The sequence below is a fragment of the Pelodiscus sinensis genome, chromosome 6, assembly GCF_049634645.1.
Source record: "Pelodiscus sinensis isolate JC-2024 chromosome 6, ASM4963464v1, whole genome shotgun sequence".
Classification (NCBI taxonomy): Eukaryota; Metazoa; Chordata; order Testudines; family Trionychidae; genus Pelodiscus; species Pelodiscus sinensis.
The window spans coordinates 104,553,752-104,567,354 of record NC_134716.1 but is presented as its reverse complement, the minus strand read 5'-3'; the positions used below and the strand labels follow the sequence as shown (position 1 = coordinate 104,567,354).

Here is a 13,603-nt window from a genome sequence, read left to right as displayed (position 1 = left end):
AAAAATGGGGTTGTTTAGTCTGGAGAAGAAAAGATTGAGAGGAGACATGGTAGACAGTTAAAAGGTTGTTATAAGGAGGAGAGAGGAAAATTATTCTCCTTAGCCTCTGAGGACAGGACAAGAAACAATGAGTTTCAATTGCAGCTTCAGTTGGACACAAGGAAAAACTTTCTTTTGGGGTAGTTAAATACTAGAATAAATTGTGTAAAGAGGTTGTGGAATCTCCATCTTCGGTGACTTTTAAGAGCAGATTAGATAAACACCTCTCAGAAAAGTCCACTCTAGATAATACTTAGTGCTGTCATGAGTGCAGTGACCCCTCAAGGTTCCTTCTAGGTCTATGAATCTTTCCCAGCATCTCTACAGTTGCTGCTGCCTCATTCTGACAGTAGCATAGAGCCCTCAATTCCTGAAGTAGGGAGGGGAGAAGTCTCTCATGACTCTTTCTATTGGCCCTTGCTCTGCCCAGCCCATTTCTTCTGCTCTACCTACTTCCTTCCTATGCCTTTTTTCCACCTCTGTATCTGCATCTGCATCTGATCCTCAATCCGTAAAAAATGATTCATGGATATAAAGCAGATATTTGCAGATTTACAGGACTCTACTCACTATTTTATATACTTCTGGACAGTTTAAAGCCAATTAATGTGTACAACTAACTTTACTTATTTCTGATCTTGTTTTTAATCCTAGGCCAGATCTTGACAGCAATTGGACTGTAATAAAAGAGCAGATCCAGATGGAATCCATGGTTCTAAAAGGACTTATTCCAAATACTAAGTACCAGTTTGCAATCAGAGCAGCAAATTCCTATGGATCTAGCTTACGCAGCACTCCAAGCGATATTATTCGAACATTCAGTGAGTAAAACACCTTTTCTTAATTAAGGTACCCTAAAAGTACAAGTTTAAAAGGGTCAGTTATAAGGAGCTCTCATTGAGTACCAAAGCACACAAGCCTCCCAAACCGGACATTACATGTGCTTCCCTTAGAGGGTTGCAGAATTCTGTGAAAGTTAAGCCAGAGGTAAGAGTCTGTGAGGCTCCAAGCAAATACAGTTCCATGCTGTTTTCAGGCTCCAGAGGTCATTGCCAGATATTTTTGGAACACAATTTATTGGCTTTTGTGTCAACTTCATGCAGAATTGATAAGTAAATGCCACAGGCAGAAGAAAGGCGACAAACATATTGCTCACCTTTTTGTTTTTTGCAGTTCTTTAAAATTGAATTGTATATATTACATACATAATTCAAACAACTCAAAAAGACCAAAGCACATCTACACTGCTGTGTGAGAAGGGCACAGGAATTTGCACTTTTAAGTACAAATATGGGACTCTTCATATGAACAGATAAATATCCCTTTTTAATTGGAAACTGCACAAAGAAACTGTTTGTATTTCAGGCAGAGCTGCATTCAAATACCATTTAAATAGCTACCCACTATACCATCTTCCTATAATATTCAGAAGGGTAGTTGAGTTAGTCTGTAACAGGAAAAACTTAAAAAACAACAAATAGTCTAGTAGCTCCTTAAAGACTAATAAAACATGTAGACGATATCATGAGCTTTCGTGGGCACAACCCACTTCTTCAGATGACTGGATTATGAGGTGTTAATTGTACTTATCAGCCTCTTGTAACTACTGTACTTGAACCATCTGCTCACTGTCTCTCTCTCTCTTTTCCCCCCTCCTTTTTTCTCTCTCCCTACCACTTCCCTTATTTATTCTTGGATCTGGACTTCTAATGCTCCAGTAATCTAAAGAAAAATGCAGGACTATGTAGCACTTTAAAGACTAACAAGATGGCTTATTAGATGATGAGCTTTCGTGGGCCAGACCCACTTCCTCAGATCAAATAGTGGAAGCTTCCACTATTTGATCTGAGGAAGTGGGTCTGGCCCACGAAAGCTCATCATCTAATAAACCATCTTGTTAGTCTTTAAAGTGCTACATAGTCCTGCATTTTGCTTCAGCTACACCAGACTAACACGGCTACATTTCTATTACTCATCTAAAGAAGTGGGTTTCGCCCACGCAGGGGTGGCCCATTCATATAGGCGAACTATGCGGTCGCCTAGGGTGCCAAGTTAAATGGGGCGCCAAATGGTGGCGCAATATCATTGAGGGGTTTGGAGGTGGGGGCGCCGATTGCATGGTTTGCCTAGGGCACCAGTTACTGGCAGCTAGTCTAGGACCCCCTTGCACCCACAAAACTCATGATACCATCTACATCAGGGTTTCCTAACCTATGGGTTGGGACCCAAGTATGGGTCGCCATTACATTTCAAAAGGATCACCACGTGTCTCCCCAGGTGGCTCTTAAGGAGCCATTCACACATTTTTTGAATTGCCCTGGGTCACCAAGTCTTCCTGACTTGTCAAAATGGGTCCTCATCTGGAAAAGGTTGGGAACCGCTGATCTACATGTTTTGTTAGTCTTTAAGATGTTACTAGACTATTAGTTGTTTTTTAAGTTTTTCCTATAATATTGTTTATTTGTTAGGGGAGCTTTTGAGAAGGCATTTTAATAACCCATACTCCGAGCTGCCTTTAAGCACTTAAAGTCTTCATAATCATAAGGAAGGTCTCGGAACTTCCAAGAGGAATCAAGTTTGAAATAGCTTTAAATAGCTTTCAGACCCAGTCTACACTAGGACCTTAGTCCGAAATTAGCCCCCCAAAGGTCGAATTTGTAAGCGATGTGTCCACACTACCAAGCCTGTTATTCCGGAATAAGGGGCCACAGAATTCAAATTCTGTAGTCCTGCTTTTCATAAGGAATAATGCTATTCCTGAACTTGTAGGTCTGAAATAACATTCATGTGGATGTTCCAGTGCCATTAATTCAAACTTATTGGCCTCCAGAATGCTTCCTGGGGCTCTGCGTCCAAGGTAGCGTATCCACATTAACGGAGCCTGCCTCAGGCTACATTTGATTCTTCCTCATAGTCAGGACCCAGAACTTTGAATTTGTGAAATTGGGTTCCCAGCAGTCAAGCTTAGTACATTTGGACTCATCTCCTAGTGTAGACATGGCCTCAGAGAGGTAGCTGTGTTAATCTGTTTCAGCAAAAACAAGGAGTCTGGTGGCAACTTAAAGACTAAGAGTACCTCCATATTTGCTCCCTAGTTTGGACTAGGGATGCAAATTCAGACAAGCTAATGAAGCCGGGGTTTAAATATCCTGCGCTCCATTAGTATGATCTCGCCGGCGCGCTAGTTCGAATCACAGTTTCTGTTGACAAAGAGAGTCTAGATTACATCCAGTTCTGTCGACAAAGCAAGCCGTGTTGTCGACATGAGAGTGTAGACACGAAGGACAGTGTAGATGCAATAACGCCTTCTGTCGACAGAATTCTGTCGACAAAAGGCGTTATTCCTCGTAGAATGAGATTTACCGCCGTCGACAAAACCGCTGAGTTCTGTCAACATTATGTCGACAGAACTCGATGATAGTGTAGACGCAGGTATAGTTTTGTCAACAAAAGTCCACTTTTGTTGACAAAACTCTGTAGTCTAGACAAACCCTAGGGTAGATGTGAGGACAGAGGTGACAATAGGATTTGTTGCAGGAATTGGTTAACACCCCACAACAGAAACACTAACCCAGGAGCCAATCCCTGCAACATTAAAATGCAAATTGTGAAATCACGTGTTTAAATATACACATTAAATATCTTTCAGTCAAATACTACTAATTTTGTCAAGCAGCATTTTTCCTACTTTGCTTATCTGTAATTTGGAGGATCATCAGTGGAAATATTTGTATGTGTTTGTGTGTGTATGATGAAATTGATTTTTACCAGTATTTACTGATGAAAAATCCAATCCTTCAAGGTCTATTTATAACTTACAAGGAATAAATGCCTGACAAGAATGTCCTCAAAATATATTTAGCTTCAGCATATACAATTGTTAAATCGATTAACTTTTAAAATTAGTCTTTAAAAGATTGAACCTCTTCTTGCATATGCACAGGAATGAAAATTTTCCCTAATTAAATTATCGCAAAAGGGAATTATTAGGGGGATATAGTTATATCTTTAGGTCAGGCTTGTATTTGGTGAGGCACAATAGCAGCAAACAGTTATGTGGCAGTATAAATGTAGACCTCAGCTAAGAGGTTGGACTGATTCTTGCAGACTGTATTTTTAACCCGCCGAGGATTTATTTCCAAGCCTTTGGGGTTTATATTCTTAATTGTGAGTCCTTTCATTTTATGTTGTACATTAATTATTATATTTCACTGTATTTCACTGTTAGTCTTGCTTTTCACCCTTTCGTCCTTTGCTTCCTGGTAAACTGGATCCCTTAAACAGTTTGTGCAGTGTTTATTTTCTGAGGTGGTTCTATTTTAAGGTAAACTTCTGAACTGAATGTTTATGGAAACCTCTAAGGTACAGTGTGCTCGATAGGATCCCTGGTTCTTAGATTCCAAAGGGTCAGCTTCCTCTGCTGCAGACCCATGGACCATGGACGTGCTCATCTATTTCCTGTGTATCTTTCAGCATGAATTTCTGCATTCTTTTGTAAGAAAAGATAAAGGATTTATCTCTGCTAATAAGGATAGGATTGAGTTCCTACGAGGCTTATTAATGCAGCATTCAGATAACCATCCAATTAGTAAACCTAGTAGAGGCTAATTGCCTTTACAAGTCTGAAAACTGGAAGTTGCCTGTTTTGCACAGTGGTTCTGTAGGGAATTATTTGTATCAGAAAAGTTGGGGATAACTTAATACATAGGGGTCAAAATAATTTCTGGTATAACTCCAGTGACTTTTGTGGAGTTGTTGTGGCAGGGATGAATTTATTCCACTATATTAGGAGGGCTCTGAAAAACTGAAAATTTAAACCAATAGCACATTGAACTAAGCTCACTTCATTCTGATTGCCACAAGTGGTACAAACTGCACCCCCTTAGCACTGGTCAGAGCAGCTGTTCACCCCTAGGGGAGGGCAGACAGTGTTTAGGAGTTCTGATAAGGAAGAGCACCTTTCATATGCGATGTCTAAAATTCCCGTTGCCACTGCAGCCATGTCACTTGACTGGCTAGTGCTGGACATTTTGTGGGTGTATTGGCCAACTCCAGGACTCCTGCTGAAGTTACAGTTACCCACAGAGGGAGAAGGTGGAATTAGGGGTGCTGTACCCTCTGACTTGAAGTAATAATAGCAAGTGAATGCATGGTTCCCGTCATATACAGGGTTTACAGTTTTGTTCAACATCCCCACTATATTGTTCCAGTGCCCCTGGCCCACACAGGCTGAAAAAGCTGCTGACAAAGCCAGTACATGTGAAAGCTTGCATTTATTCTCTGTACCTATGGCCAACAATGGCAGCATCCTCCTATGGGTCTGCTGGGTCAAGACTTCCAAAGGCAAAAAGGGCTCTTAGGCAACCAATTTCCATTTGAAGACCAATGAGAACTGGTTGCTTAACAGCCATTTGTGCCTTTGAAAATGTCTCCTGTGTCCTCAAGTGCCTATCAGCTCCAATGTCCAGTGCATGGCAAACAGTTCTATTAGCATCATTATGTGTTGTCCCTTGAACTGTCACCATTACAGTCATACACAAAGAGCCCTGAAAAATCCTGATTTGGGACATCCTAGATAAAATTCAAACATTTCTAAAATATGCCCTCTCCAATGTAATTAATTAAACTCCAAAACACAGAATCCCACAGTGCACATGAATTGAATTTAAAATACTTCATTATTGGGGTTTAACATGGCTAGAAGATGCATAGTAGTCTAACAAAGTCCTCCAGCAAGCTCCATTAGAAAACAGAGTAGAGATCTACAGGTAGTGAAATACCTATGTCCTTCTGTTTAGCATCTAGTCATATTTCCTCTGTCCCAACCCACTGATATAAAATATCAGCAGAAACTCTGATAGGCTGGATTAATTTAAATCAAGGCAATTTGTATCACCAAGTGTGAACCCTCAGTTTAAATCATCAATTTTAATCAACTTTTCCATTTGTGCTTCCTTTATTTTGTGAACAAAGGTACATTCTAATTGGTTGATGTAGTCATTAACACATGTTGATTTACAGCTAAAAAGAGCCTTTAAACTAGATTTCATGCATCTTTTTATTATGTACGATGGCACACTGTTTACATATATTTAAGCAATGATATAGCTTAATATTTTCAGATTCTTATGGCAGATTTTGGTATGTTAGAAAATGATGAATAATATATTGTTTATTAGATACCGTAATTACCTTTTTACTCAAGATTTATATCAAGCTGTATTAGGATGGTGACTGGAATTTAATTAAGCATGACCAATTAGCAAATGAAATTTATTTTATCAAACAATACCACCTTAGATGCATAAACTTCACTGTTTTACCATGGGCTGAAAAGTAAGTTTCCATGGTTGTTGGCTCAGTTCTCAACTTTCAGATATCTGTGACACCAATCAGAGGTCAGGTAGGGAGAAGCTATAAAAGAAGGGAATCAAGCTATCCGGGTCAGCCTCAATAGTACACAGGATCAGCCTCAATAGTACATGACCTATTGTACCACGTTTGCAAAGCTTAAACAGTTACATATTCTTCCCCTGTTTTTCTTTAAATAGAAAAACAGCCTTTAACTTACAAGTTTTTCATAGTGCATGATGGATTCAGCATCTATATTTTCTAACTGAATGTTTTAAGAGATTATAATAAGCTTAGGCCTTAACATATTTTATATTAAATTCAGATTGTGTTTTAAACAGGTTTATTTTTAAAAAGAAAACTTGCTATAATTTAAATTTAAAAAATCAGATTTAAATGAAAAGTCCATATTTTTCACCCAAAAAACCCCATTGATTTTTATCCTTCCTGAACTCTGAAGAAGACATTGTTACTGCAAAGGTTATTTCATTGCTAGCAAATTGGCAAGTCTGATATTGAAGTGTCTCTTCTCTGAAGTTTTGCATCCCAAGATGAGGTATTATTCCGAGGCGCAAATAGTAGTACCCCACCCCCATGCCAGGGACTAGTAGGTCTTGCAACAAGTACTTTCTTTGTTTCCCTCTCACCACCTTCTGTTACCAAATCCAAATTTCTCAAAGACTTTCTTGGATTTTGTCTACACTGGTGCACATACTCCATGCTTATACATGTTCCCCATCCCCATGCCATACGTCCACATAAACTGTTGTAAACGAGCAGGCGGAACTGAACCTGGGATCTCTGGAGCTTAGTGAGTGAGCCTCCACAGCTTGAGCTAAAATCCAGCTAGCTCTCAGCTAAGGGTAAAGAGGAAGCTCTTTCTTTCTCTCTGTAAGAAGTCTAAGTGCCACTAATGGGATAGTGAACCACACCTAATAGGTGTGTGGGTTACACTATTCTAGACCCAGGTAAATGTACACCCACAACACACTGATGCTATTCTGTTCCAGAGGTGGTATCTCAGGATTCTGTGTATCACACAGGGATACTCTAGGAACTGCCTTCCTGTGTGTTGCTGGTACTGTACCCAGCCAATTCCTATTTCTGATCACATCTCGCCCTGCCAAACTGAGAGGAAGACAGGAAGCAATGGAATGATGGTGTGGTTCTGCTCCTGCTGCTTATGGTGGGACAAAGGTTTATGCAGTAGAGAAGGCTGTCAGTGAGATTCTGGATAGAATTGGGGCAGAACTTCGAGACATGTCAAAGATGGCTGACACTGAAAGGGAATTAGACCTTCACACGTGGATCTTGCACCACATCTCTGAATTGCTTTAATCATGGAAGCTACACAGGTACAGAAACAGGTAGCTTATAGCCCCATGGAAGCTGTTAACACCAGACAGCAACAGGTCCACTGCAAACCACTTCAGGGGTGGAAATTTCACTGAGATCATGGTTGTGCAGGGGACTGAAGTGTTTCCTGGCAATGGGCTGGAGTTCACGCAACTACCGCCTACTCCAGACACTGTGAGGGTATGACTACACTAGCCCCCTAGTTCAAACTATGGAGGCTAATGAGGCAGACCGAAATTGCAAATGACGCGCGGGATTTAAATATCCCATGCTTCATTAGCATGTTCCTGGGTGGTCGCCATTTTGGAAATTGACTAGCCCAGAAGAACTGTCTCATTCCATGAGGTTTAACTGGTAATCCAAAGTAAGGGCTTTATTTTGGAATCACCTTTCTCTACCGTGTGTAGACGTGGGCAGTTCTTCCGGGCTAGTCAATTCCCTAAATTGCGACCGCCCGGGAACATGCTAATGAAGTGCAGGATATTTAAATCCCGTGCTTCATTTGCAATTTCGGTTGCCCTCATTAGCCTCCCTAGTTGGAACTAGGGGGCTTGTATAGACATACCCTGACATTTTTAGGTATGCGGTGGGGCTGATCCTGAGCATTACCCCCAAATGTATTTGAACGTAAATGTTTCTGTTATCATGGAGACTAACACAGAAGGAGCGCTCCACTCCTGCATGTACACCAGGCATTCATGCAGCACTCTGATCTTCTATCTCATGTTCCTACTTTATCTCAAGCTGCACTGATTATTTATTTATTTTTTTAGAGTTGAGTAGCTCCTATACTGTAAGGCACTTTACAAATCCCAGAGGAAAACATAGTTGCTGCCCTGAGAGAGTCTTAACCATCATGAATAAGGAATTGGACATTTAAGTGTCTCTGGGTTTGCTTCTGACATATGCTGAACTCTGTCTTCTTCGGCCCTGTCCCCCAGCTCCCACAGAATTCAGTAGTATTTATATGTTAGGCTGTCTCAACAAATGCACAATCACCTTAGCAAAGCTGGCTCAATGTTCACTGGAATCAATGGACAATTTTCATTGGCTCAGAGTGTTGGATCAGGTGCTTGTATTGCCCTGCAGTATCTGTATTCCAAAAACTTTAGGTACAGATGTAATTTAACAGCAGTGTTTCAACCAATGCAGGAAACAGTTGGAATTGCTTACTAACGGTACGTCTACACTACAGAGGAAGAACAAAGCTGCCACTGTTGATCTTCCAGGGTTCGAATTAGTGGCCTAGTTAAGACACCTAATTCAAAGTGAGAGGGGCCCTCCAGTCAATGCTAGAAACCCTGCTTTCACAAGGAGTAAGGGAAGTAGAAGGAAGAGTGTAGACAGCACCAAAAGTAGAGTTAAGCTACTTCAATTTCAGCTATGCAATTAACGTGGCTAAAGTTGCATGTCTTAACTTGACTTTGTCCTGTAGTGTAGACATACCCTAAGGCTATATATACACTGCAGGCTTCTTTCACCAGAACTGTTTTACGCAAGAGTTCTTGTGCAAAAGGTCTTCCACAAGAGTGCGTCCATACTGCCATGTGCTTTTGTGGAAGAGATGTGCTTTTGCTCAAGAGCGTCCATGGCAGTGTGGATGCTCTCTTGCACAAGAAAGCTCTGACAGCCATTTTGGCCATAGGGCTTTCTTGTGTAAAAAACTCCTGTTGCCTGTCTACACTGCCTTCTTGTGGAAGAGCTCTTGTGCAAGAGGGCTTATGCCTCATGGGGAGAGGAATAACTCTTGTGCAAGAAGCCCTGTTTCTGATGCTTTACTGTAAATTTACTTGCGCAAGAATGCTTGTGCAGTGTAGACACTCTGCAAGTTTTTGCACAAGAACAGCTGCCCTCAGCGTTCGGTTTGGGGGTCTGCACTATACCCACTAAATCGAACACTAGAAGATTGACCTCCAGAGGCAAGCTCTCAGGGTACATCTGCACAGCAGGGTCATTTTGGGTTAACTGACCTTATTGCAAAAGAACAAAGTGCGCGTCTACAGAGCAAGCAATTATTTTGAGATGGAGGACATCTTACTTTGACTCATGTAACCCTCATTTCATGAAGAGTAAGGGAAGTTGAAAGAACAGTGTTCTTCCTTTGACTTCCTGCTGTGTAGACAGTGCCAAAAGCTGAATTAAGCCATTTTGACTTCAGCTACACAATTGAGTAGCTGAAGTTGCATTTCTTAATTCAACTTTTGCTCTGCAGTGTAGACGTGCCCTCAGTGTTTTACAAAGTTGGACTAGTATTGTTGACCTCATTATATAGATAGGAAAAGTAAGCCAGTGTCAGGATCAAATGATTTCTCCAAGTGAATCGTTGCCAGAATAGAATTCAGTTTCCTGATCATTAGACAAAGGTGCCTTCCGTGTATTTTAATGTTAGAATTGTGTGATCCTCTGAACTGAATGAGTTTGCAGCACCTACATGTAATAAAACTTCTCTGAAGCACTTTGCAATCTAGTTTTTACATAATTCTGCTTGTGCTGGTCAATATGCCTGTGGCTACTTAATTGGCAATAAACAGTTTGTGCAGATTCCTATTTATCCTGAAAAGGTTTATTTGGTATAACATAATCCCTGATTATTTGAGAGGCTATTTTATGTCAATGACTCCCTGTAGTTTTTCAATTAATTATGGGACAGGATTACAAGGCTGATGGAGGGTCTTAGATGGGCTTCATCTCCTTGCACACTGGAGCATTGATGTAATGAAATATATGGCATGCTTTTAGTCTCTGTTGTCATTGTTTTGGTATTCACAAAGTGCCATTTGGTTTAATCATTTCTGATTTGCCACCCATTATGTGGTGAGCTCTTCACTAGAGCTATGCAGTGTTCCTAATACATCAGCCAGCATGTGATTTCTCTTTAAAACACTCCTCTGAACTTCTTTGTCTTCTCATATTTTATATTTGTGTTACCTCATATGTGAATATCATGTTACATGATATGATCCATGTTGTGAACTGAAAAGTCAGTGAGATTTAAGGTAGTCCCATCCTGATGTGTGAGAATCCACCACGGTAAATCCAAACATAGCAAGATAAGACTATACCTCTTTGTATTTGTGCTTACAACTGCATCATGCTTTATGTGAGTCATGCACAGATCAGCAGGTAGACTAATGAGTTATGCGCACTGGCTGTGACTGACCTTCTGCTGAGCTTTTCCTTTTCATATGGACAAGGCACCTCCTTTTCTTTGTAATTTTTGGTTGTTTTGAAAAACAAGTTTCTGATCATTAAGTAAAGTTTGGATCAGAGCCTGGAGTTGTCTTGGGATCCCATTAATCAGTAGGGCTACGTCTACACTGGCCCCTTTTCCGGAAGGGGCATGTTAATTTCAGCTATCGTAATAGGGAAATGCTCGGGGGATTTAAATATCCCCCGCGGCATTTAAATAAAAATGTCCGCCGCTTTTTTCCGGCTTTTAGAAAAGCCGGAAAAGAGCGTCTACACTGGCCCCGATCCTCCGGAAGTAGGAATAAGATCCTCCGGAAAGGGGCTTTTTTTCCGGAGGATCGGGGCCAGTGTAGACGCTCTTTTCCGGCTTTTCTAAAAGCCGGAAAAAAGCGGCGGACATTTTTATTTAAATGCCGCGGGGGATATTTAAATCCCCCGAGCATTTCCCTATTACGATAGCTGAAATTAACATGCCCCTTCCGGAAAAGGGGCCAGTGTAGACGTAGCCTTTTAGGAGTTTTTACTGAGAATTTACCCCTACATGAGTAGCAATAGGGAGTTGGGGGTAGCAGAATAATCTGAGCCAAATTAAAGACATGTAAGTACTTGGACCCCAAGATGCTCCTATCCCCATATTGCCACACACTACCACCCAGCAAGGACTTTGAAAAGGAGCATTGAAGAAACTTTTTTTTTTTTTTTTGGCAACCATAATAAGCCATATCTTCTTTGCTCTTCTTCACAGGCTTTAAATGCTGTGTGTGCTCAGTACATTGAAAAGCATTGTGAAGTTAAAATACTTCATCTCTTTTGTGCTTCACATTGACATGGAACATTCTGATCCAAAACCCAAAAAAGACACACACTGCCCTCGGAATTGGGCATCTTTTCTAAGTCAGTGACCCTGAATCTGTTCTCATTAAAACTGGTGTCACTCAGGAGTAAATTCCATTGTGGTCAGTGGAGTTACACCAGAGCAAAACTAACATGGAGTCAAAACACTATCCAGTGAATATGTAGCTGGGGGCAGAACAGGGCTCTAATATTTTTTCTATATGTCATAGTAGGAAGAAGACTGCAGTCTTTTTTAATTTTATTATAAATCAGTTTCTGCTATTCTTACTCTGCCAGAACCCCCATTAAACCCCGTGGAAGCTTTACTTGAGAAAGGAGAGAGTGTGGGATGACCTGCTCTTTAATGGATATTTCTTATGCAATATATGACCTTTGGATTAGAAAAGGTATTGTATGTGCGTTAGATACTATGAACATGGATGTGAACACATCACAAGTCACAATTGGTACCATTGGTTCCATGTTTGTTTCCACCCCTCTCCCCGGTGTTATGACCTATGAACAAATGAGAGCAGCACTGACTGAATTGGGTTGACTTTGAAACATCTACAGACAAACTATGGAAGTCCGTCCCTCTTTTAGAAAGGCAAGGTGCCCTAGTGAAATTAAAGCTCTGACATAAAAGCAAAGATATCCCAATGGACTGAGATTGCCTATTTCCAAAATGAGCTGATGAGAATATTGGCTAGCCTTATTCTCAGTTTCATTCAAACCACTCCCCATTATAATATAATTTCACTTATAATGTTGCTGAGGCTGTTATGTCCTTCGTTTCTTTTGCACACTGAGTCTTTTCCAGAAACTCATTATGTCTCATAAAACATAGTATGGCAATGGTTTAGACCGGGGAAGGGGGACATCCAGCCAGCGACTGCTCTTTATACGAGGTAAAAACAAAGTGCCTACCTAAATATGGTTAAATTCTGCTCACCCTACTAACATGATTACCCCCACTAATTACTCACTGGGGGTATGTCTACACTGCAAAGTTAATTTGAAATAACAGCCGTTATATCGAATTAACTTTAATAGCATCTATACATGCAAACCGCTATTTCTAATTAATTTTGAAATAGCGGAGCACTTAATTCAAATTTAGTAAACCTCATTCTACGAGGAGTAATGCCAAATTCAAAATAGCTATTTCGAATTAAGTGCTGTGTAGACACTTAATTCTAAATAGGGGGCCTCCAGCCCTTCCCAGGGATCCCTTGTGGCCAGTCTGGGCACAACCAGGAAAACTTACTCTCCTCTCCCCCAGCCCCAGAACCATTAAAGGGGTTGACCCTGGCCACAGTGCCTGTGCCAGCTCCAAGCCTGCCAGCCCAGAGCCAGCAGTGGCCACTGGGGCCCCTGACCCAGTGGCCCCAAAACATGAGCCAGCAAGGCAGTGGCAGCCAGCCCTCCACCACTCCCCAGGAGCAGTGTGCCAGCTCCCAGGAGCTTGATAGGGGCTAGAGAAGGTGGGCACCTTCCTGGTCCAGGGTGGAGATCATGGACCTTATTCAGGTTTGGGGGGAAGCCCCCAACGTCCATGATCTCTGCACTAGATGGAGGAACGCAGCTGTCTATGGCAGGATAGCTGCCAGCCTGGCCACCAAAGGCCACATGCAAACCCAGGAGCAGGTTTGCATGAAAATCACGTTGGTCCGGTGAGACCCCTGAGCTTCCCCTCCCCCTTCTTCCCCTTGCTTCCCCCTTCCAGCTCCCTCCTCCCAGGTTTCCCCCTCCCCTCTCCCAACTTCTTTTCCCAGTCTCCCTAGAGGTTCATTTCACCCGCCCCCCCCCCGTTTTGTTCAATAAACCCAGTTTC

The 13,603-nt window shown here is 41.5% G+C and overlaps 1 protein-coding gene across 1 annotated transcript in view; it reads left to right on the top strand.

The window, feature by feature from the left end:
- The window catches only part of EGFLAM (EGF like, fibronectin type III and laminin G domains), a 127,897-nt gene that overhangs the window by 50,228 nt on the left and 64,066 nt on the right, over positions 1-13,603 (top strand). Inside the window, exon 7 of the mRNA XM_006139475.3 lies at positions 694-860. Coding sequence (XP_006139537.2) covers positions 694-860 — 167 coding nt within the window. The remainder of the gene's footprint in view (positions 1-693; positions 861-13,603) is intronic.